This window comes from Ursus maritimus, unplaced genomic scaffold (assembly GCF_017311325.1).
Source record: "Ursus maritimus isolate PB19 unplaced genomic scaffold, ASM1731132v1 scaffold_19, whole genome shotgun sequence".
NCBI lineage: Eukaryota > Metazoa > Chordata > Mammalia > Carnivora > Ursidae > Ursus > Ursus maritimus.
The window spans coordinates 22,665,523-22,688,627 of record NW_024424341.1 but is presented as its reverse complement, the minus strand read 5'-3'; the positions used below and the strand labels follow the sequence as shown (position 1 = coordinate 22,688,627).

General features: G+C 54.7%; 2 protein-coding genes across 2 annotated transcripts in view; both read left to right on the top strand.

The window, feature by feature from the left end:
• The first annotated feature begins 698 nt into the window (after positions 1 to 698).
• On the top strand, positions 699 to 1,470 carry LOC103673658 (agouti related neuropeptide). Its single transcript, XM_008702466.1, has 3 exons — positions 699 to 828; positions 995 to 1,077; positions 1,288 to 1,470. The coding sequence occupies exons 1-3, from the start codon at positions 699 to 701 to the stop codon at positions 1,468 to 1,470; spliced, it is 396 nt and encodes a 131-aa protein (XP_008700688.1).
• A 747-nt stretch (positions 1,471 to 2,217) lies between these two features.
• ATP6V0D1 (ATPase H+ transporting V0 subunit d1) overlaps positions 2,218 to 23,105 on the top strand; it is a 35,465-nt gene continuing 14,577 nt past the window's right edge. Inside the window, exon 1 of the mRNA XM_008702467.2 lies at positions 2,218 to 2,460. Within this exon, the coding sequence (XP_008700689.1) occupies positions 2,331 to 2,460 (130 nt within the window). The 5' untranslated portion in view covers positions 2,218 to 2,330. The remainder of the gene's footprint in view (positions 2,461 to 23,105) is intronic.

Genomic DNA, 23,105 nt, shown 5'->3' with positions numbered 1-23,105 from the left:
ACCAGGGATGGAGGCAGGAGAACTTGATTTTGGCTAAGTGGACTTCTCCCCTCCCTTTTCCCTCCAAAAAAACCCCAGGGTCTAGGTCTGCACCCCACTCTGGCCACTGGCCCATCACCCTCTTCAATGCCCTTGACCAAAGTTCCTGGAAGCAAAGGAAACAACACGCCACACACGGTCTGAGTGAGCACCTCCGGGGCCACAAATTAAATTAAGATCTCAGGGCTGCCTGCCTTGTTACTGCTAATGGCTCCAGCCTGTCCAACCTCCCCACCCCTACCCAGGTCCCTGTCCTGTAGAAATTTGGGGGTTCTGGGCGTCCTATCTTGTTCCCAAACTTTAATTGGCACCTGGGGACCTCACCCCAAATCAGAGATGGGCACACCTCTTACAGAGCATCCAAAAGCCCAGGTTGCAGGGAGAGAGGCCTGAGCTGTGCCCCCACCCTCTGGGGAGGGCCCCTTATGTCCTAGCTGCAGGCAGCAGTCACGTGTGGGGCATTCATTAGACCCTGCCATATAAGCTGAGGGCACGGAGTGGCCAGAAACTCTCCAGGCAAGGATCCAGCAAGCAAAGGTAAGACCTCAGGTTGGGCAGAGACTCCTGATCTCTGGGAGGTCTCTGTCGGGGTAGGGCAACTAGATGGTGCATCAAGGATGAGGAAGGACTAAGTGGTGGGTCTTATTGCTGGCCAGGTCATGCTGCCTGCAGTGCTGCTGAGCTGTGCCCTGCTGCTGGCACTGCCCCCCATGCAGGGGGCCCAGATGGGCCTGGCCCCCCTGGAAGGCATCAGAAGGCCTGACCAGGACCTGTTCCCAGAGCTCCCAGGTCAGTATGGGCAGGGGTGGAGCTGGGTGGAGCCTGGATACCCTCTGGCCACAAAGTATCCTGCTTGGTATGAGCCCTCCTTCCCCCTTCCCAACCCCAGGCCTTGGAGGTGGGTGTTTTATGCATGGGGAGGGAGGGGGTTCTGCCCTCACATCATCGGTTCCAGGCCTGGGCCTGCAGTCCTCGCTGAAAAGAACAACTGCAGAACAGTCAGAAGCCCTGCTGCAGGAGGCCGAGGCTTTGGCAGAGGTAACCGCCCAGGAAAAGGGGGATGGCCACAGGCCTGGGAGGGCCGTCAGGCATCATCCCCTCTCTCTACCTCACGACCCCCACCCAGGGTGATACTGCAGACTACGCTCTCCATGCTCCACTGCCATCCTGCCTGGATTGAGGCAGGTGACATCCCCGGACCTGCCTTCAGAGGCCCATGCCTGAAATCCTGCTCCCTCACTCCTGTAGGTACTAGATCCGGAGGGCCGCGAGCCACGCTCCCCGCGTCGCTGCGTAAGGCTGCATGAATCCTGTCTGGGACACCAGGTACCATGTTGCGACCCATGTGCCACGTGCTACTGCCGTTTCTTCAACGCCTTCTGCTACTGCCGCAAGCTGGGTACTGCCATGAACCCCTGCAGCCGTACCTAGTGGGTCGACGTCGGGGTCGGGGCTGTGCACGAGGTAGCGAATAAAGGCTGGGACCAACCCCAAGGCTGTGGCGTTATTTCCAACGTGGCCGTCGGAGGCGGGAGGTCATGGAGGTCACAGTAGGATGGGGATACCGCCAAGCCAAGAAATCACACACACACCTACCCCACGGTCTAGGCTACCCATCATCTGAATCACTTACATGCATCCTCTTACGGTGCCAGGCGCCGGTGGGGAAGCAGAAGGGCCGGGCTCCAGCCCTCCAGAATCTTGTACAATAAATGCGGGTGCAGCGCGCCATGCATGTAAGGGCTGTAACTCCCGGCTGGCCAAGCAAACATTAGGCTCCAGGGCCCGCTAGCAGCTAACTCGACCTGCGACCTCACTGAAGCCTGCCCCTCGAGCCGTAGTTCCCTTCGGGGGAAGACTGACTCAACAGTCTGGAACATTTCCAAGCATAAGAAGCACCGCTCACTCCCATCTTTACTCGGCCTGCCCCTCAGGAACAGCCACCCCACACGGGGGTGTAAAGCTAGAGGGCCCAATCGAATCCCCGCGGCCACGTGCGCCACCACGCGGCCGGCCTCAGACACTCCAAGTTGGTTAAACCCGGTAGCGAGAGGCACGCCTGCCCTACTCGCGCAGGCGCCAGAGGGCCCACACCTGCGCAATGCTTTCGGACGAAACCACCCGGAAGCCGGGCGCCACTCAGAGCCCCGCCCCATTGTGCTCACGTGAGGCTCCCGCGCATCACCTGACCCGCTTGACAGCCCGCTGCTGGCGCCGAGTCAGCTGATCTTGGAATCAAGCTGTCCACCGGGCGATCGGGGTTCTCCGATCTCGCCTCCCCCGCCGCAGCCATGTCGTTCTTCCCGGAGCTTTATTTCAACGTGGACAATGGCTACTTGGAGGGACTGGTGCGCGGCCTGAAGGCCGGGGTGCTCAGCCAGGCGGACTACCTCAATCTGGTGCAGTGCGAGACGCTCGAGGGTGAGCCGCGGGGCCGGGCGGCTGGGCCTTGAAAGGCCGGCACGAAGACTGGCCCAGGCCTGGGGGTTCCGAGATCTGGGCGGGGAAGCCGGAGGCGGGGGTTCTCGAAGGGCCTGAGAGGCCTTGCTGGGAATCCAGGGGCCGATGGCGGGCGCCCCGGAAGGGAATCTCCCTCCAGCTGCGTCTCCAGACGCATGGGCCCAGACGCAACCAAGGCTTTAAGAACCGCGGTGGTTAGCGTCTGCTGGGACCGCCTCTTTCCCCTCTTGTGCCTGCCGTGTAGTTTGAAAAAGAGGGTCTCTCGAGAGTGATTGATCGGTGGTGCGAGAAGTGCCCATACAAACCTCATTACCCTGACGTAGTCAAAGAACGGCCCCGTGGCAATGCTCAGAGAACCTAAGCGGAAAAGTCCCCCGCTTCCCGCCTAACATACACGAAGGCATTTGGGATCACAGTCTCTTAGCTTTGGCCGGCGGGCTGAGCCTTCCTGGGGAACTGGTGAGCCAACCTAGTGAGAGTTTGCTCCCATCGCCGAACCACTGGCTGAGCAGAGTCTCCTGAAGGCAGTGATTCGGAGAGCAAGAGGTGGCCCTCCAAGTTTGGAAGTTCCTACACTTGTATTTGGCTAATAAAGCCCACCTCCCTAGCGAGAAGGTTGCCTGTTGGAACAGGATTTTGTTTGTTTGTTTGTTTGTTTGTTTGTTTTTAAAGCACAAGGATGATGAGAAGCTAAGTTCCCCTTTCTTCAGCTCCAAACTAAGATTGACTCCCTGGGGCACAGCTGCATCAGATTTACTAGATTAGAGATGTCGCTGAGTCCCCACTTCCCCTGGTGATAGCGAAGGGCATTGTGCTTGGGATGTAAGTTCCCATTTCTGACCCACAAGAGATGCTCTTGAGGAGAGGTACTGCTGGCTCCATGGTTGGTAACTGGAGGGGAAGACGATTTGCCCTCTGGAGAAAATTTTCTCATCAAAGACTTATTGAGGTTAAAAGAGGATTCAATTTTTAAATATCAGTTATTGTTTATCTTGTAAACTGGACCAGTAAAGTAAAAATAAATACTTTTAAATTTTAAAACTTATTGAAGTTAAAATGCAATAATTCTGGACTTTATGGTTTTAACATAAACATATGAGAAAAGCTGTTTGCCTTATGAGAGTGGAGGTGGGAAGGAGAGGAGAGCACATCAGGGTGCCGGGTTGTAGGAGCCTGCCAGCAACCTGATTTTCCTCACTGGGAAAAGGAGAAGAAACAGAGGGAGGCTGCCAAGGGCAGGGCCTGGCATACAGTTGGCATTTAATATGAGTTTTGTGGACTGCCTGGGACTGGAGATCTTTCTTTGTTTAAATCTGAAGGTGAACACTGTTGATTACCAACTGGCATTTGGTAAACTTGTTTCTCTTCTAGGTTTTCCTCACTAATGCTGCTGCTTGTCCTTCCTCCTCCTGTAGAGCTTCTGGGGGCACCAGGTTCCCATCTTCCCAGCAACCCCTCCATCATCCTCCATAAATGTGTTAGGCCCTTCCTCCTGCAACACTGCTCAGCACATGGCCTGCCTTGTGGCACCCCATCTAGACCTTTACGGTCACATTCAAGGATTTCCTTGCTCTTCCACACATACTCCTTTCCCTCACACAAGCCATCCCTCTCAACTCTTGATGCACATAGTGTGGTGGACCCTGGGGTTGGAAAAAAACTGAGTTTGAATCCCAGCCCTGCCAATTACTGGATTACCTTAGACAAGTTATTTAACATCTCTGGGCCTTGGATTCTTCATCTGGTATGTTGTCATCACCTGTTTCATAAGGTTGTGAAATGTCAACAGGCTTTTACATTTAAACATTTAGCCCAGCAACAAACACAGAGTATGTGCTAGATAAATGTTAGCTCTTGCTTTCACTACATTGCACCTGCCATTCCTCTGTATCCGTCTCATCCCCACGAAGCCCAGTGATTCCCACCCTTCAAGGCCCAGCCCCAGTAGCACCCCATCTTAGAGCCCCCTTGTGGTCATGCTAGGCTAGAATGTTGTCCCCTCCACCCAATTACAGCTCCTGTGGTTGTCTGTGCCATTTTCCTTGATGTTTCTTGACGCAGAGTTTGGGATTCTTGGGACCCTATATACTGGAGATGCTGAAGACTTTCAGGTGCTGGGGATAACCAGAAGCAGAAGGAGTGACCACAAAACCCATTGTCATCTACAGATAGTCCTTCTCTGCTTCTGAAGGTGACACCTAAGGCCTTTGTTGCCGGGTGTGTTTTTGCCTCCCTAACTCCAGGGGAAAGGAGAGAGGAGAGGGGAGACCAAGGAAGCCTTCAGTCCCTAGTGAGATCTGTAAGTGTGTCCTGAAGTGACAAGATTTCCGAAGAAGATGTTTCAGGTGTTGGACAGTTCCCGGAAGGCACAGGGCACTGGGCAGAGGGTGTTCTTCAACGAAGGGCAAATGCATGCCCTCCACCACACCCCGGGCCTTCCTGAATTCCACTCTAGCAGGGCATCTGCTACTGATCTCTTCTGCTAGAACTCAGTCTTTTAGGACTTCCAAAGCTCATATGTTCTCCATTGTCCATCTTGCTTGCTTGGTTTGCTCTTTTTCTTGGTATAGTATCATAATGCACATGTGGATTTTGATATATTTTTGTTTTTCCATCTTTTTATTGATGCTTACATTATCCCTTGGCCAGTGGGAGCTTATTCAATATGCTGTTGAGTCTTTTTGACACAATCCTGTAGCCTTTGAGAACTTTCCTTACTTCGGAGATGACCATATGTTCTAATCTTATACATTTCCTGACCCAGACCGAGAGTCCTCATTTCTCCTAGGAGACCTGGTTCTTTTTATTGGAAAATGGTATTTAGAGATCATAATGAGTCTAAGGGGTTCTCATTGCTACTGGCCTGGTCATTGTTTCCAGGATTTTTCTATGGATTAGCTCTCTTCTTACTCAGAAACATAGAAAATAGAAGAAAGCAAGCATATGGCTAGCTGGGTAATGCAGCCACAATTCAGCTGATGCTAGTTTCCTAACTTGGAATGGAGGCTTCTACCTGACAGTTGGGCCAGTCAGGACATCTCTTTCCTGTTGTAAAGAAATATAATTAACATTCAGGAGGCGAGAGCCAGTAAATTAGATGCTCAGGAACCATGGTTGAAGGGCTCACATGTATGGTATGCTGGCTGTCTTCCAGAACACTTTATCCCTCCCTGTTCTGAGTTGCTTGTGTTCTTTTCATTACAACATCTCCTGCATTTCAACATTTTTTTCACAAGAGACTGTCTCTTATGGGAAGAAGAAAGCAAGCCTCCAGGCTGGGCTTGGCCAATCACCAGTCACATGAAACTGCAGATGGAGAGGGAGATGGTGTCCTCCAAGAGTGGCAGGTCATTCAGCACTAACTATGGTGTGGCAAGGAGTGTGGCTGGAGAGTTAGAGATAGGTCTTGAGGGATTGCAGAAGCCGTAGAGGAAGTGCTTTGTCCTGAGTGAGGGCATGGGTGAGTAAAACTATTGGACTTGTACTTTAGAGTGCCCCTGCAATGTGAAAAGGGGATTGGAAGTGGGGGCCACACCAGAGGTGGGAAGAACAGCTTGCAGGATTTTATAAGTAATCCAGGTCAGAGACGATGACAGCTTGCCTTTGGCATTAGCAAGGATCATTGTGGGGGACTCTTAGGAAGAGGAAGTGAGAGGACTTGAGGGGTTGGATAAGGAGCTGAGGAGGAAGGAAGAGTCACAGCCCATGTCCTCACCTCTTGTGTAGGCAACCGTGTTGGTGGCAGAGTGAAATGATAGTGAAATGCAGAAGAGAAGGTTGGAGAAAGAATGAGAAGAGCAGGATTGAGGGAACTGTGAGCCATTTGCGTGGCAATGTAGAGGCGATTTTTGGTGGTCAGGAGTGAGTCTGAGCTTGGGAGACAACTTTGGGAATCAGGGTAGAAGTGTGGCTGCTGCCTCCAAGAGAGAGCCTAGAGTCAGAAGAGTAGAGGCCCAAGATGAGACCCTCCCCTGGGACAGGCTCCAGTTAATCAAGGGGTCCTGCCAAAAAGGTGGAAGACACCCCCTGAGAGGTGGGCAGCCCCAGCAGAGAACCTGTAAAAGAAGGGGTGATGAATGCCAAATGTGGCCAAGAGATTGAGATAAAGTCAGACAGCTTTTCACTTGGATTTGCCATTCAGAGGTCACGGTGACCTTAATGAGACGAGAGGAGAATGGGACTAGAAGGTGAGAACAGTGCGTGGAGTGTATGGGCAGAGATGACATACAGATGGAACAGAGCTCACTGGGGAACTAATCCCAGCTCAGCTACTTACTGGCTTTGTGACCTTGGGCAAGTCATTTGTCCTCAGCTGTACAGTCAGAAATGTTAACAGCATCTCTTCGAGATGTGTACGAAGTGTAAGCACAGGGCCCGGTGCCAAGTGAACAGTCACGGAAGCCAGCTGCTCTCACCATGGTCAGTCCCTCCTATCACTCCTGAGAGATGGGCTCCACGCTGGGCCTCGAATGGGTAATGAAAACTTGTCACATGGGTCTTGCCTGGGGGTAAGTGTGTCTGTCTAATGGGCAAACAACATCGAATGTATAGTAGGCACGAGGTAAATTTTAGGGGGATGGGATGGGAGCAGGTGGGGTAAAAGGATACAGGGTTTCTTTTTGGGGTTCTAAAATTGATGGTGGTGATGATCACACAATTCTGTGAATATACTAAGACCCACTGAATTGTACACTTTAAATGGGAAAGTTGTATGGCATATGAATGATATCTCAGTAAAGCTGTTATCAAAAAAAGTCAGCTAGGCCAAGGCGGTGGGAAGAAGGAACAGCGTTAGAGTCTCAGTAACATGAAACTTCATAGAGTGTCCAAGGAGCTTCATGAACTGGGAAGAGAGAATGGAACACGTGCCAGGGACGTATAGGGGCTGAGTGTGGATATGTGCATCAGGCTGGTTCCTGAAAGACTTTGAGTGCCTTGGACACAGCTCAGGAGGGATGAAATGTTACGATTAAAAAAAGAAGAAGAAGAAGGGAAAGGAGAGATTCTTAGGGTTAGGTTGAGGCCAGTGTGTGGGAAATGTCTAAGAGTTTCTGTTTATAGTCTTGCCTGGAAATATTTCCTATATTGCCTTTTGTTGGTGAAAGGAGACTCTACTGAGTTGGTGAAGTTAGAGGACCATGGCTTGGACAGGAAGATGAGCTTAGCTCAGTGCAAAATTCCTCAGAGTCGGATGCCTCCCGAATGAAGAGATAACACAGCCCTGAGAGTCCACTGGCCATAAGCAAGAGAGAGAGGAGCTCAGGGGCATCGGGAGCAGAGTGTGCAGAAGGTCATAGCCTGGGAGAGTTTGCCTGTGGAGCGAAGGGAACAAGCACCTCGATTCTGAGCTATGACAGCCTGGCCCCATACACACCTGAAATTTTCCCCGAGGAGTCTGAGGATCCATGTTGTCCCAACTGCCCTGGGCAGGGGCATCGCTGAGCGAAGAGACCCCCGATGCCCAGTGATGTATGAGCTGGCGTGGATCATTGGTGGTGACCGTGGCCACCCGATACCTTGATTCTTCCTCTCCAACTTGCTGCTGCCCAAGAGGCCGAGGCTCCAGAGTGGGGTGGAGGCTTGAGAGGGACAGGAGAGAGGTCTTGCTGCCATGAGCCCACTCGGACTTGGTCCCTTGGTAGATGAAGGGGGCAGGGGGGAGTTGTGAAGGGAGTGGGGGTGGGAGGAGGATGCAGTTGGAAACGTGGTCTGAGGCTCTGGAGGATGGATCTAGGCGGGCCAGGCTAGAGGCAGGCAGCTGTTGCAGCTCTCCAGGTGAGAAAACACGGGCCGAACCCGGGCAGGAGGGGCAGGAGGGGAGATGAAGGACTGGATCAGGCACCAGCTTAGGGGGTGAGACCCACAAGTTTGGGCCAGTTTTCATTCGGTGTGGGAGTGAGAGGCATTAGGAGTCAGGCTTCCGACTTCATAAATGACTGGGTAGGTGCTGGAAGTGCTCCTGAGATGGGGACCAGCTGAAGAGGAGACAGTTTGGGGTATGAATGGGGTAATGGAAGAGGAGGTGTTCTGTCTCAGATGTGCTGAGCCGAAGTGTCTGAGGGAGGCGGCTGTGTGGGTCTGGAGCTCAGGGGAAGTGACACCAGAGATACCAGTCTGGAAGTCATCAGCATGCTGGCTGGCTGGCTGGCAGCATTTCAGCCCACGCTCAGCCATCTGTTGGCTTGCAGCCAGGGCAAGTCTCCCTTAGAAGCCCAGTCCTGCCCGTGAGTCCTGCCAGGAGGCTGGAGACAGCCTTAAGGACAGGCCAAGTGGACACAAGCATGGTCTGACGAGGACGCCTGGCATGGAGCCTAATTTGGCAAGCGGCACAGGGAGAGCAACAGCCAGGGATTCCCCTTCTGATCCCTGCCGTGCATTCTCCTGCATGACTGGGCATGGTGGTGGTTTTGTGTTTGTTTTTGTTTTTGACTAAACGTATATATTTTTTTAATTCCAAAAAGTAAAGTTGGTGGAAGGGTGACTCAGTGAGGACCTTTTGGGGTCAGGTTCTCACCATCTTGTTAAAACACTGCATGTGTATGTACTCTGTGTCCCCGTAGCCCCACTTAGAGTCTCGTGTCCCTCTAAGTTAGCACAAGATGGCATGTATAGAGATATTCACATCAGCCTTGTTCATAACCATAGCCTGTTAGAACCAATAGAGTATTCATCAACAGGGGTATTGTTAAATAAGCTATGGTCTGTCTTTACAGTGGAATACTATGCAAATGCTAAAAAGCGTGAAGTTCTATAAGGACTGATTTAAAAATATATTGTTAATATATTCCCACTTTAGTAGAATACTATATGCACATGGAAAAGTGTTTGGAAGCATAGATACCATACGGTCTAGAATGGCAGCCTCTGGAGAGAGGGATTGAAGAGGCTGGGAGGGGAATATGTGCGTTTTTTATATTTTTTATTTTATGTACTCTTTGGATTTATTGCAGTGAACAAATAGTTCATAATTTGAGACATCTGATAAAGACATGTAAAATAAGGGAAATTAGAGCACATAGATATGCACAGAGAAGCTACTCACACCCAATGGCCAACCATGAGGAGACCTCTGCTGGTGACCCTGGACATCTGACTTGCAGATTTTGGTTCACAGCCTGCCAGGGCTGGTCTGAGTCTTAGGGAACCCCCATCAAGCCCCTTCTTTTTACACCTGAAGACTCAGAGCCCAGGGGCTACGTGAGGGCCCAGGCCAGGGCTGGACACCTCTGGCTGGTGACCAGGCCAGAACCCCAGGGCTCCTGTCCAGGTACAGCTCATCTGCTCACGTCTCACCTGGCCATCTTTCTCTTTTCTTCTTCACCTCCTCCCGCCTTGCTTTTCCTTTCTTGATTACATCTTGCGCTGATATATACTTCAGCACAGGACCTGATAGCCCCTGTTTCACAAGCCCTGCCCCAGAGGTCATGTCAGAACTTGCTCTGCCGGGTGATAACACACTTTGCTTGGATTTACTCAGTGATCTCTTGGGCTTGGTTTCTGAGGTGGAGCCAGTGTCTGATAGGGCCTTTTGAGGTAGCCTCAGCATAGGCAAATGTGAGCCATCCAGGACCCTTGGGGATAGGCTTTCTGGGTGGCCAGGGTTTCTGGATGGTAGAGAAGGAAAGGCCCCAGTACTCTTAATTTAAATATTTTGCATGGCACCCTTCTGGAATGTATTGGTCTCCCTTTCATGCTTTCTTGTGGCACACACGGAGCATAGCAGAGTTTCTCCCACATCGGGGCTGTTAGACTTCAGATGGAAAGAACCGCTGTCCCCGAGGGCCCAAGTCGGCTTTGGGTAGTTTGGTTCCTGCCGCCTGTCAGACTGCCCACTCGCCCATCCTGCTGTAGTTAGGGTGCCTGCTGCAGCACCCCAGACCCTTTTTCTAACTCTTAGCTGTTCTTGGGCTTTGGGCTCAGCGGTCAGACATACTGCAGCTAGTTAGACGGTCTGCATCAAGAGCAAATAGGTGTGAGGACATGAAGTAGTGGCCTCTCCTATAGATCGTCTGTGCCTGCTCAGGGTCAGGAGCCTCAGGGTCCCCCTGGGTCGCCAGGACCCGTCATGAGTTCTGTGTGAGGTGGGGCGTCAGGCAGACCACGGCTTCCTTTCTGGCTGGCTGTGGGTGCTCAGCACGTGATTAAATACGTCAAAGCTTATTTGCCCGCCTATGAAATGAAATCACTTGCAGGCTGTGAGGATTCAGCAGCACAGTGCCTCGCCAGAGTGAATGCTCAATAGATGTTTCTGTGATTAGATGAGTGTCCACTCGGTATTGGTGCTGGCAGACGGCTAGGTTTTGGTGTACAGGGGAGGAGAACCTAAGGCCGCCGTCCTGGAGGGGTGTGCCATGTCATAGATTGTCCTGTGTCTGGGTTATTAAGCACCTGCTTTTTGAAATGTTTTTAAAGATTTAATTTTTTAAAGTAGGCTCCACGGCCAGCATGAAAGCCACCACGGGGCTTGAACTCACCATCCAGAGATCAAGACCTGGGCTGAGATCAGAAATTGGATGCTTAACAGACTGAACCACTCAGGTGCCCCTAGAAATTTTTTTTTTTAAGATTTTATTTAGGGGCACCTGGGTGGTCTCAGTTGGTTAAGCAGCTGCCTTTGGCTCAGGTCATGATCCCAGGGTCCTTGCACGTGCTCTAAAATAAATAAATAAAATCTTTTAAAAAGTTTAAAGATTTTATCTGTTAGAGAACGCATGCGTGTGCACAGGCAGGCTAGGGGCAGGGCACAGGGAGAAGGAGAAGCAGGCTCTCTGCTGACAGGGAGCCCATCTTGGGGCTCAATCCCAGGACCCTGGAATCATGACCTGAGCTGTGACATGAACCACCCAGGCACCCGCCCCTAAAGATGCTGTAGTCAGGGTGCCCTGACTTTCAAGACTTTTTAAATAATCGCAGCACCCAACATGGGACTCAAACTCACAACCTGGCGATCAAGAGTCGCATACACTACCCACTGGCCAGCCAGGCACTCCAGCACCTGCTTTTTTAAGATATGGCATTAGGCAGTAGAGGCAGGGTAGGGGTGGGGTGGAAAGCTGGATCAAGGGATTTGAGGGTCTGGCTGAGCTGGGAAACAAGAGTGTAGGGGACCGAGGATGCCCAGGCTTCCTCTGCAGTCTCTCCAGTTTTGCTCCTCAGAAGGTTCTGTCTTCAATGATGCAAGACGGACCAGTCCACCCCCAGGGAAAAAAAAAAAAAGACCAGTCCCTCATAACCACACTCAAGCTCACCTTGTCTCCATCGGCTTTCCCAGACTCATTTCTACCTTGGGCCTATTCCTTGTTCTTTATGACACATTCCTGTGTGGCTTTTCAGGTGCCTGCAGCCTCCCCCCCCCAGGGATCACTGGCTGGGGGGAGATAGTGACCAGAAGTCTGAGGCAGGGATTAGATTGGAGGGGTGTGTTGAGAGGGAGAGGAGTGGACCCTTGCTGTTTACAAAGCCATCCTCCCTGCGGCCACAAGGTGGTGTGCCATGACCACTCGGCTGCTAGAGAGCAGAGGAGGGGTGTGTGGCTAAACTAGTGACTCAGCCAGGCTGCCTCTCCTCTCCTTCTCTGCACAGCATCTGCCTGTGGCCACTGTCCCTTGGAACTCTGTCCTGGGCCCTGCCTCCCTCACCCAAGTCCTAGTTGGCCTTCTCAGATTACGTAGGACTCACGGCTCAGTGTCTCCTGTCTGTCCATCTCTTCCTGTCCTCACCTCCCTGTGTCCCAGCTTCCTGGGTTGGGAAGGAGAAGGCCAGGGGACATTCTCTGAGGCTGTCCACCTTGGTTCTGAGTGCACGCTGCTCCAGGCTTAACCATCACGCTGTCCTCATATGTCCCCACCTGGGTCATGCTGGTGGCTCCGACTCAGAGCAGCAGCTGCAGCTCAGTGTACTAGCCATGGACCAGGGGTCTCAGGGGCTCCAAGCAGGAGTTTGAGGCTGCCAAGGGATCAGGGCCATACTTCCCAGGCTCCCAGAAGCACCACTCTTCCCCACGTGGCCTCCACTCTTGTCCTGCAACCCTGGGCCCTCTAGGAGAGGGAAAGTTCATCCTCAGGGCAGACTCCTTTTCTCCCAAACTCCTTCAGCACTTTAGGGGACACATACAGGTGCACATGGGTAGAGTGATTCTGGGAAAGGTCCAAGGTAGGCACCCCAAACTCCATAGGCACTGTAGGTACACACGGTCATGCTGGACAGGGATTGTTAGCAGGTGACTGACAACTCTTCTCTTCCACTCTGCACCCCAATTTGGGGGACCTTTCCATCAACCTTCCTGGCTTCTGCCTCATCTAACACCTACTTGGCTGATTTTTTTTTTTTTAATCTTGTCTGCACTGGCCTTCCTCCTCTTTTAGAGGCGGGAAGATCAAGACTCTGAAGGGCCACTTAGTAGGTTTGGCTGCTGTTCTGTAGCCTGGCACGTGCTCTGCCTGTCTGCCTCCAGCACCCTGTAGCATAAGGGCCTGGACTGGGGCTACCCCCGTGGGAACTTGAGTGGTCCTGAAGAGTGGCAGGCAGGCTTGTGGCAAAGGAAAGGGGTGTGTGGAGGAACAGCCCTGACTGGGTGCTGGGTGCTGGGCACTGATTTCCTGGCCAACTCTGGCCTGGCCCTGGGCACTTGCCCAGACCTTGTCTCTCCTTGGCTACTCAGGCAGCAGTTTTTTCAGGCCTTAACCTCAGCTGAGGCTTTGCATTTGGCTGCCGGCTGGGGCTTCCCCTCTGAGGAATTATCTTGGTGTCCTCACTGTTGCAACTCAGTCTTCCCTGCCTTCCCTTGCTCTGGTGGCTGCTCAGAGGCTCCACAAGCCCAGGCCTCCCCTGCACCTGCTGTCGGTTCTGCCAAGGTTCCTCCATGGGTACCCAGGCCTCTAGACTCACCCTGAGCCCTTGCATGGCCCTCAGGGGCTGAGTTGTGGAGAGTCTGTGTGATCTAGGCCTGACCGGGGTAGAGGACGTCAGAGCTGGCCAGCCTCCTGGAGGTGAACTTATCCAACCCTCTTCTTTACCTGGGAACTTGGGTCCAGGTGAAGGCCAAGGGCTTGCTTACAATCTCCTGACACCTTCGTTAGCTCCTCCTGTCCAATCACCCGACAGTCTTTGGTTGTTTCCTTCTTATTCCTGCATATGTTCACTGAAGGATGCCTGAACTCTGCCTGTGTGTGGCGCCCGATTCAGGCAGTGGTGGTCAGGTGAAAAAGACCCTGCTTTTGGGGCCCCTCACCATTCCTCCAGGCCTTGCCACACGGTATCTAGCTTAGAGATTAAACGGTCGGGAGTTGAGGAACCTGGGTGAGCTGCAACACATGGCCTAGCACACAGGGCCCTAAGGCAGCCAGGGCATGGCTTGTAGCTCACCCAGCCTCCCCACCCGCTTACCCCTTTAGGCTCCATGGCAGATACCAGGTGGTAAGGCCTGGGGGAAGTGAGGGTCCTGGCTCATCATGCTCCATGTCTCACTGTCACCCCATTTCTCCATTGGCCTCCATCATTGGGACCTAGCCTCTGCTGTGAGGCTCCCTGAGCAGGTGACCACCTATCCTAGGGGCTGGCCCAAGTCCACAGCACTGATCATGCTCAGTCTGGCGTGTTACTGCTTACCCTGTACGTGTCCTGCCAGGCCCTTGAGCAGGGTGGTTAAAGGGCTCTGAGGGTACTATACAGGATCAGCCCGGATGCATACTGCTCCTGCCATTTGCTGCCTGGCCCAAGCCACTTGGCTCTGCTGGTCATGGGTATGGGATGGGTCAGCTCTGCTTCTGGCCTGGCCTGTTCAGTCCAGTTTCTGTAAGCTGTAGTAAATGAGGCTTTGTGCTAAAAGCAGCATGGCTCGTAGCCCCAAATGAGACTTGATCCAGTGAGCCCAGCCATACGGCCTAAGTCTAAGCAAAATGAGTATTTCCATAGCTTTGGCTCTAGGCTTTGCAGACCTGGCAGGATCCTCCAGCCAGGATCCAGCCTGACCTGGCTTAATCTCACTGTGAGTAGTAGCCGCTGGGGGCCTTAAAACTGCCCTTTCCCCATCCAGGTGAGCTCCAGCTTCCCTTAGTGTCCTTCCTCCAGAGGTCTATGCGAGTAGAGCAGAAGCCGCACACGACGGGCTGACGGGATTGCTCCGGTGGTGCAGGCCCGTGGGCCCCGGGTCCAGACGTGGGCTTGGGCCAGCATCCGAGCAAGCTCACTGCCACAGCTGGCCCTGCCTGGCTGCCTGGCACCTGGCCGTGTGGGACCACTTTACGTCTCTCGCTCACACCAGGCCGACTTCACATCTTTGGTAAAATGAAAAGCTCTTCCTTGCAGCCCCAGATCCACTCCCACCTGCAGGATCTGTAACTGTGTGGCCAGAAAGAGCTGGCTCAAGGTCAAAGTGCAGGGCAGCAGCCGAGGTATGGCCACCGCCTCCCAGGGTGAGGCTGGGCCTCTTGGTTCTCAGGCTGGGCTGTGGCAGGGAAACACAGGGAAGCTGCCTTCTAAGCCCTGTGTCTCCTGGGACGGGCCAGTCCCGTGGAGCCTTAGGGCCTGGGTGGGGATGTTCTGGTGAGGGGATATCCAGGCGGATCTCTGCTCAGTCAGAGGAGAGTTTCTTGGAACTTGCCCTGGGTGCAGCAGTAACCAGTTCTGCCCCTCCCTTTGGCACAGGGGACTGTCGCCTGCCTGGCACCCTTTTGACTGTCAGATAGGTTGACTTCCTCATGGGATATGAGGGATGCTTTCATTCTCCCAGCAGCAGGAACGAGGTGTTCCTAAGAGCATGAGGGTAATTAAATGTGGCTCCACCACCACCTGCCACCTGTCTCAGAGCAGAGAGAAGGGTAGTAAACCTGGGTTGGACACCCTGCTGCCTCCAGGACATGGGGAGTGACCCTCCCATTTGATCCCTGCACCTGGTGTGCTGGTGAGTAGTGCCATGGGCTCCTGGTGTCAGCTGGACCACCTCTGTGGATCAGTCCCATCCCCCTCTGTGAATGCTTCACCTCACTGAAAGGCCTCCAGCGTGAAACAAAATGCTGGTCCAGGGACCAAGGAAGGAGAACTCTCTGTCCTTTCCCTGCAGGGTCTCTGCGGAACGCCAGCTGAAACCCAGTAACTTGCATGTGGCCATGCCAGCAGTGGACTCCAGGTTCTTCCCGAGACTGCTGGCCCGCCAGCCTGGGGGCTTCCCATGGAGCGGGAGCTGCCCTTGGCCGTACCACCTCCTGCCTGCTCCCAAGACCCCCAGGACAGCAGCTCAGGGTGTGGTGGATGGTGCAGACTGGGGTCCTAGCCTCTGTGTGCGCGGGGCTGCCAAAAGCTCTATATTATCATGCTGGTAGGTGAAGTGGGACCTAGGCTTGGGGACAGGAGTCCTGGATGTTGAGCCAGCTCTGTTCCTTCCTCCCTCAGAGACAGCAGAGTGGGGCCTGTGTGTTTATATGTGCTCGCTGCACAAGGCCCCCCACAGCCTTTATAGTGAGGAGGAGGACGTGCCAGACGGAAAGGGTCGGGACAGACCATGGGGAAGAAGGGCAGGGGCATTCTTCAGAGTACCGAGTAGGACAGCCTGAGCAAGGGCTGGGGTCGAGAACACGTACCACCTGACTGGGGCTGAGGGTCTTGGTTAAGAAGCTCCAGGTGGGCTCCTCTCTGTCTGGAGAGACGGACTATGGTGTACTGTGCTCAGTTCTAACACTGCCTCTGCTCAGTGTCTGTCACCGGTGCCCCAGAAGCCTGGCACTGCACAGCCTTTCACCAGGTGACCGGCCAGGAGCCCGGATCCAGAGGGATCCACAAGCTGCTCAGAGGCAAGCTGTGAGACAGGGTTTGAACCCAGGTTACCGTGGCTCCACAGCTCAGGTTCTCTCTCCCCTGCCGCGCTCAGCCATCTAAGGAGCAATGTCCGAAGCCAGTGATCTGGCAAAATTGGGCTGCAGAGGGGGGCAGGGGGCAGGGGCTGCGGCGTGCACCAGCTGATGGATGATAGATAGATTTGTGCTGGCCAGGACATCGCAGTTGGAGGGGTGAGCAGTGAGGAGGTTCTGGAAGGACAATGGCAAGGCGGCCCCTGAGGGAGCGGAGGAAGAGCTGGCATTTGATAGGACGAGCTGGAACTCAGGGTTGGTTGGTGTTATGTGAGGTTTGCAGGGGGCCTGTGATGGGCCCTGGCAGAGGTCGGGGGGTGAAAAAAGATGCTTAGTCTGTGTGTAGGCCCCAGGTACAGCCAGGGTTAACGGTTTCCATGCCGTGGCTCCCACACTGGAGTTCCAGATGTGGTGCTCTGACCCTGCAGAGCCAGCCAGCCAGTACACACATCTGCTTTGGAGCTGATAGAAAGGAGAGGTCTCAGCCACCCCAGAGCCTGGGGAGGCGACTCAGGCACAGCGCATTTGCTGAGGCGGGGCTGTGGCTCCACTGGGCCACCAGCCTGGCCATCTGCCCGAATCTGTCCATCCGTCTGAGTTTGCCTGCTTTGAGCCCCTGGAAGTTGCAGCTTTAGAGAGCCTCTGGGGCAGAAGAAGCAGTGGAGGTAGAAGCCAGTTCAGTCTCTTCAGAGTAGACCCCTCACCTGGGCGCAGGGACGTGGTGGGGCAAGCTCTGAGGCCCCGTCACCCTGAAAGGGAGTGGCAGGGTGGGCACGCTGGGCTCTAGGGAGCAGATTTGCGCATCTGGTTTTACTCAGCGGGCCGCAATTCCTGAAAACCCCTGAGCTCCCCAGGAGAGCGTCGTTGAGTGACCTCTGGAAAAGCAGAAGTGAAGTCTGGGAACACACTGTCCTCTCACGCTGTGCGGTGGCCAGCTGGCCAGCAGGGCCCCTCCGTGGGCCATGAGGCCATGGGTGAGTCTAGAGCAGGGGGCCGCCCCGCCTAGTGTACTGTGCCAGGAGCCGCCTCGGTGCCTGCTGGGCCCCTGGGGAAGTGTGGGACCAACCCCCTGGCATGGGCCAAGACCCTCCCTTCCTGTCTCCCTGGGGCCCTTGGGGAGGGGCTCCCGAGGCTCGGGGGCTGGAAGGGCCACGTGCTGCCTGCCCCTGGGAGTCCTGGAGGGGCTGAAAGATCACTTTCAGGGCTGGCAGGATCTGGGAAGGGTTTCAGGAAGTGGATGGGGAATAGGGCTGCCCAGCTGCCACCTCTCAAGGCCTGGCTGGGACTGGCTGCCAAGCTCACACTTTGTCCTACGCAGAGAAGAGAGTGCTGGTCAGGCCAGGTGTGCCCATGCCCTCTTGCTAGTCAGGGGCTGCGTGGTTGAATCAGAAGTGCCAGCTGGGCCCAGGGCTGTGCTGCTGCGGGGTCCTGGCCTTGAAGACGCGGGCTGAGGGAGAGGCAGGAGGTTAAGGGACAGGGGAAGCTATGGAGCCGGCTTGATTGGGTGTACTTGGTGAGCCCGGGGGGAACAGCCGTGCAGGTAGGGTGGGGCCTTCAGAGAGCTCAGCAGAAGCCTGCTGGAGCTAGGGCAATGATCTTTGACATCGGCAAACTCAAGGCCAACAGTGGCGCCCTATGGAAGGGGGAGGGCAGAGGCGTCTCTGGCTGAGGAAGAAGCCCTGTTTCCTGCCCTTCCGGGGCTTTTTCCCTAGGGCATCCTGTAGACTTCCCTGAAGCACTTGCTTGGGACAGAGATCATAGGCAAGTTGCCCTCGTGAGAGCACGGGACCAGTAGAGCAGAGAGTTGATGACTGAGACTGAGGTGATGCTAGGGTTGAGGGCATGGGGCCTCACAGACTGTGGGCAGGAGGCAGGGCTCTAGCTCTGGGGCCACAGAGGCCGCTGGGTAATGGTGACAATGACACGCTGAAGTTGGAAGACTTCACTCTAGTGATGTTGTGAGAGTGGACTTGGGAGCAGGGAGCCAAAACATGGGACAGGAGGCCAGCAAAAGGCACCATGGTGGCAGGGAGGCCTGAGTGGCACTGGAAGATGGGAGTTGTGGGGAGAGTCACTGTCATATTGGGACAGGCCACCCTGGGAAGCAGAGGAGGTATGGGAAGGTCCTGGTGGGGTGAGGGGTGCTGAGGAGCAAGCCCAGAGCCCTCAGGGGAGGCTGGAGGCACTGGGAAACTGAGTTGGTGGGCTTCCTCTGAGGAGGGGTTTAGGTCAGACTGCAGAGAGAACTTCCTGATAGCAGCAGCATCCTCTTGGACATGAGAAATCAGCCTCTGAGGAAGTCTCTTGCTATGAGAGCTCCCAAGCTGGCCAGACATTCCTGGTGCTGGGCCACGGATGGGAGGATTTGGGGTAGACAGCTGGGCTTGTGGGTAGACCAGAGCGGTCCCCTGAGTGCGTGCTAACCAGAACACAGCTCATGCCTCAGCCCAGGCACGTCTGGAGCTCTCAGGGGCTGTCACCGAGGCTGTCAGGCTGCTGAGCTTAAGGCGCAGAGCAGAACTAGCCCCTGCCTTCTCAGAGCCCCTGGCGTCCTTGGCTGCCCTTGGGGGCTGGGCCAGGGCTGGGTGGCCGGGTCTCCCACGAAGCTCTCAACAAGTTCCAGGCCTCTCCTCCTGTGTTTGGGTCCCACCCCTAGGCACACCCCCTTCTCTGCATCCCTCAGAGACAGCAGGAAGCTGCTGGTGGTGGTGGTGGAGGGGGGGCGGTTCTAGCGGACCTCCTCCCAGCGCTGACGACTGTCTAAAGGGCTCGGGGCTGTCCGTAAGTGGTCCTGGACACCAGGTTACTTGAACCGGGTCAGAGCTGGTTCAGAAGCCCTGTGTGGTCCAAGCAGAGGGATCGGCTAGCCTGCCTGCCTCCAAGTCGCCTTCTTGGCTGGCAGGCTGTCCCCTCTCCCTGGGTCACAGGGAGACACAGGGCTTGGCCAGGGAAAGTGGTCTGGAACGGCCCTTTGACATCATCCCTGGGGGCCTTTAAAAATGAGTTTCCTGGTAAGGAAGACTCCTTGGGCTTTGGGCAGGATTCTCAGTAGAGTCTCCCGGGTTTGCTCCGATCTGACAAAAGCCAGCAGAAACCACGCAGCCGTCTGTGCTCCAGCAGTGCTGGGAGCTGCGGCTTCCCCAGATGCTGCGTCAGCAGAATGCAGCAGCCAAGGCACAGGGGGGTTTGCTGTCAGGCCTGTGCTGAGCCCCACGGGTGGGAGAATGCAAAGAAGAGCCCACCCCTCAGCTTTGCACCTCTCGTTCACATGCACATGTTCCTGGCTTCTCTAGGAATAGACATTGCCACGGGGGATACCAGAGGGGCTTGCTGAGGCATGACGTCAGGTGGGCAGTGAGTGTCCAGGCTGCCTCCAAGGTCATGGAGGGGGCAGCCCTGGCCACTCTCACTCCTCTGCCCCCTGCCAGCTCTTCTGGGACTAAAGTAGTCTAGGCAGTTGGGTCCATATCCAAAAGGCCCACCTTGGGCCGAGGGCCATGGGAGAATGTGGTCAAGGATGTAAAGGGTGGGGGAGGAAAGGAGGCCAGAATTGGAGACAACAGAATCCACCAGGTTTGATCCACATCCTGGCCCCTCTACACCTGACTGGGACTCTGGATAAGTTTTGTGTTCCCTCTGATTGCTCCTTTCTAAGTCTGTGAAATGGGCATGGCTGGGAGGCCCAGTGCACAGGTCGCTCCTGGCACGGGGCTGAGTACACAGCAGGGACCTCTCTGTTTCCAGTTAGAGTGGGTCTGGGTTTCCCCTGGTGTTGGGGTGCTGACTCCCACTTCACCAGTGTATTAGATGGCAAGTCAGTGGGAGCTGGAGAACAGAGAGGGTACTTGGCAGTGGGGAAGTTGTTGAGCGCGCTTTCCCAGCGAAGAGAAGCCCTGTTTCGAAAGGCAGAGGTGGGGTACACTGCTGGAGAGTGGAGGCTAGGGTGCCAGCATTTAGGGAAGCCTCTAGCAGCGAATGCAAAGATGCTTTGGAGGGTAGGTGGCAGGAAGCTAGGCTGGGGCCCAGGGCCTGGACTAGCTGTCCCAGAGCAGAGTGGGGTGAGGCATGAGGGGCCCTGCTAAGGGGCCTGGGTTTTGCCCTGGGTTTTGCCCTGTACATCTGGCCTGGCCTCTGCACCCAGCTGTGCACTGGAGAGGAAGGAGTCTTATCGCCTGAGATGGGCTCTCTGCTGGCTGCAGTGGCCGGGTGGATCAACGAACAGGTTTGGTCTGGCAGCTGCCGCACTAGACGGTCTGACCCAGAACACTACATTCCAGCCCCGGCTTCCAGCTGCTGTCCGCTCTGAAGCTTCCCCTAGTGGGATGTGAGCACCTGCTGTGCCCTGGCCAGAAACCCCTGCCCACTTTGTTTTTCAAGCATCATAATGTGTGATAGATACAAGTATATAAAATCAGGGCATGAATATGACTTGATAAATTAAGTGGAATTAATTTTAATACTGTAATAAAAGGGATCAGGTCCTATTCGCACTCTCTGTTCCACCCACAAAAACCCCTTCAAGAACATTAACGATCTCTCAAAACTGATCAGTTGTGTGCAAGTAAATCATGTTTCTTTTAAAAAGAATTGTGTGCTTTTTCAGGGTCGAGGATGTTAAAACCTGACACATAAGGCCCATTACTAGAGGTAGGAATACAAGGTGATGTACTGTTCCAGCAACCATCAGTTATAACCATCAGTTAAGGTTACGAATTTTTCTTTGACAACCAAATGGGTAATTAAACATTGCAACAACTCGAGTACCACTGAGCAAAACACCTTCTCTCACCCTTGCCTATTCTAAGCATAGGTGGACCTTGGCCAGACCATGGTAGGGACAGGGAAGAATGGAACCCAGGGCAGGGACTTGTGGCAGACGGCCTGGGGTGAGGACATAAGAGTGTGCACACCTCCTGGGCCAAAGGCAGCCAAGTCCATGGGGTAGAGCAGGGGGCTGGTGGCTTCTCCCTTTCCTACCTTGCCCTTGGTTCTGTCCTACTTTTGGGTGGCTGTGGAGAGAAGGGGGTGTGAGTTGGCAGGGCAATGGCAAGAGCAGCAGGTGGTGAAGGCCTCCTGCAGGCCTCACAGGGTTAAAGTCCATTCTGTGAGGGCCCAGGAGCCACAGAGGACATGAGTGCTGGCGGCCACCGGGTGCCACCCAGAGCTGCAGGTAAAAGGCATTTCACCCAGGGGCATGCACGCCCCTCCCTCCCTCACCTCCCCCTCTCACATACCCTTTCGTCTCTCCTTTCGCACACCTAACCCCAGGCTGGGAATGTTTTTCTCTCGGTGGGGTGCAGGGATAGGGGCTTCACAGGGAGTTATGTGCCACACTGTCCCTTCCTTCGAAGCAGCCCGGGATAGCATGGCCCTCCAGGCCCACAGACAACACAGGGAGGCTTGATCAGGGGGGCTTGTGGCAATGTTCACGAGTGTGACCCTTTTTGTCCTCCCCTGGGCAACCTTCCCAGGGGACAGAAAACACGTCGTCCCTTACAGCAGAAGCCGGCCTTGGCTTTTGGGCCTTCATACACGCACGCACGCACGCACATACGGGTACCTTCTCAGCCACTGTTCTTGGTACTGCCATCGCTGCTACAGTGTCCCCCATTTCAAAATCCAGGAGTAAACCCACCTACTGTCCTCACCAACACTATCCCCAGACTTTTGTCCATCCCCCAGTTACTTACTGAGCATGAAAACGCAGCAGAACATGCTCTGTTCTAGGCTCTAGGACAGCGCAGTGACCCCAGATCCCTGCTGTCGCGGAGCTTATGGGTCCCTTGACGGGGGGAACAGGTGTTTGAAGAAGAGCAGCATATGTGAAGGGACAGGGTCATGAGGCTGCAGGAGAGGTCTTTGAAGAGGGGATGTCTGAGAAGAGAGCATCACTGTCTAGGCAGAGGGACAGGGAGGGCCCCGATGTGAGGACGTGCAAACAAGTGACATGCGTCGCCTCGTGTCAAGACTGCGCAGGCTGCTGGTGGAGACTAGACCGGGGGTGGGAGACAAAGGCAAAAGCCCGGTGACTGTTATGTTGTTGCCCGGATCCCACTGGGTCTCACCGGACCTTCCCACCCAGGACCCTTCTGCTTGTCCTCTTGTCCCTTTTTCCTGGCCCCATCCCTGATTGCTCAGAAGAGCCTGGAGGATGGGCCTGTCTGCCTCCAGCCACTCCTGCAGCAAGCCCGGTCTTCCCTCCCAGCCTCATCTCCCCCCATGCCACTCATTTGCCCTCCAGGCCACTTGTCACTCAGGCCATCCTGTTGGCTGTTGCCTTTGTATGTTCCTGTCCCTGCCCTTTGCTCTGGCCCAGCCCGGCATGTTCTCTCATCCTCTCCGTCCTATCTCAGTGTCCACTCAACTCCTGCCTCCTTTATTTTATATGCATTGTTTCTGCCCGGGGTGTGTTGCTTGCACTTCTAGCCATGAGGCTCTGGAGGGCAGGGTGCACATCTTACCCTGCTCTAGGTTAAGGCCACCCCAGAGACCACCATACAGAAGGGCCTCAAAGGCTATGGGTTGGGTTATGAATGGCACCTTGGGTTGGTGTTTCCAGGCCATCTTGTCATTTGGAGGAACAGTTGTTCTTCTGGTGCTTGGCCTCTGGGGCCCAGTGTACTGGCTCATGGCCCAAGGGTCTGGGACATCTCTGGAGCCTTGGTCTGACGGCCCCGGAGCCAACAGGGAGGGACAGTAGGTCAGGGTAGCAGCAGGCCACAACTCCAGGGGAGAGACCGGGGCTCAGAGTTCGGGTGGGTA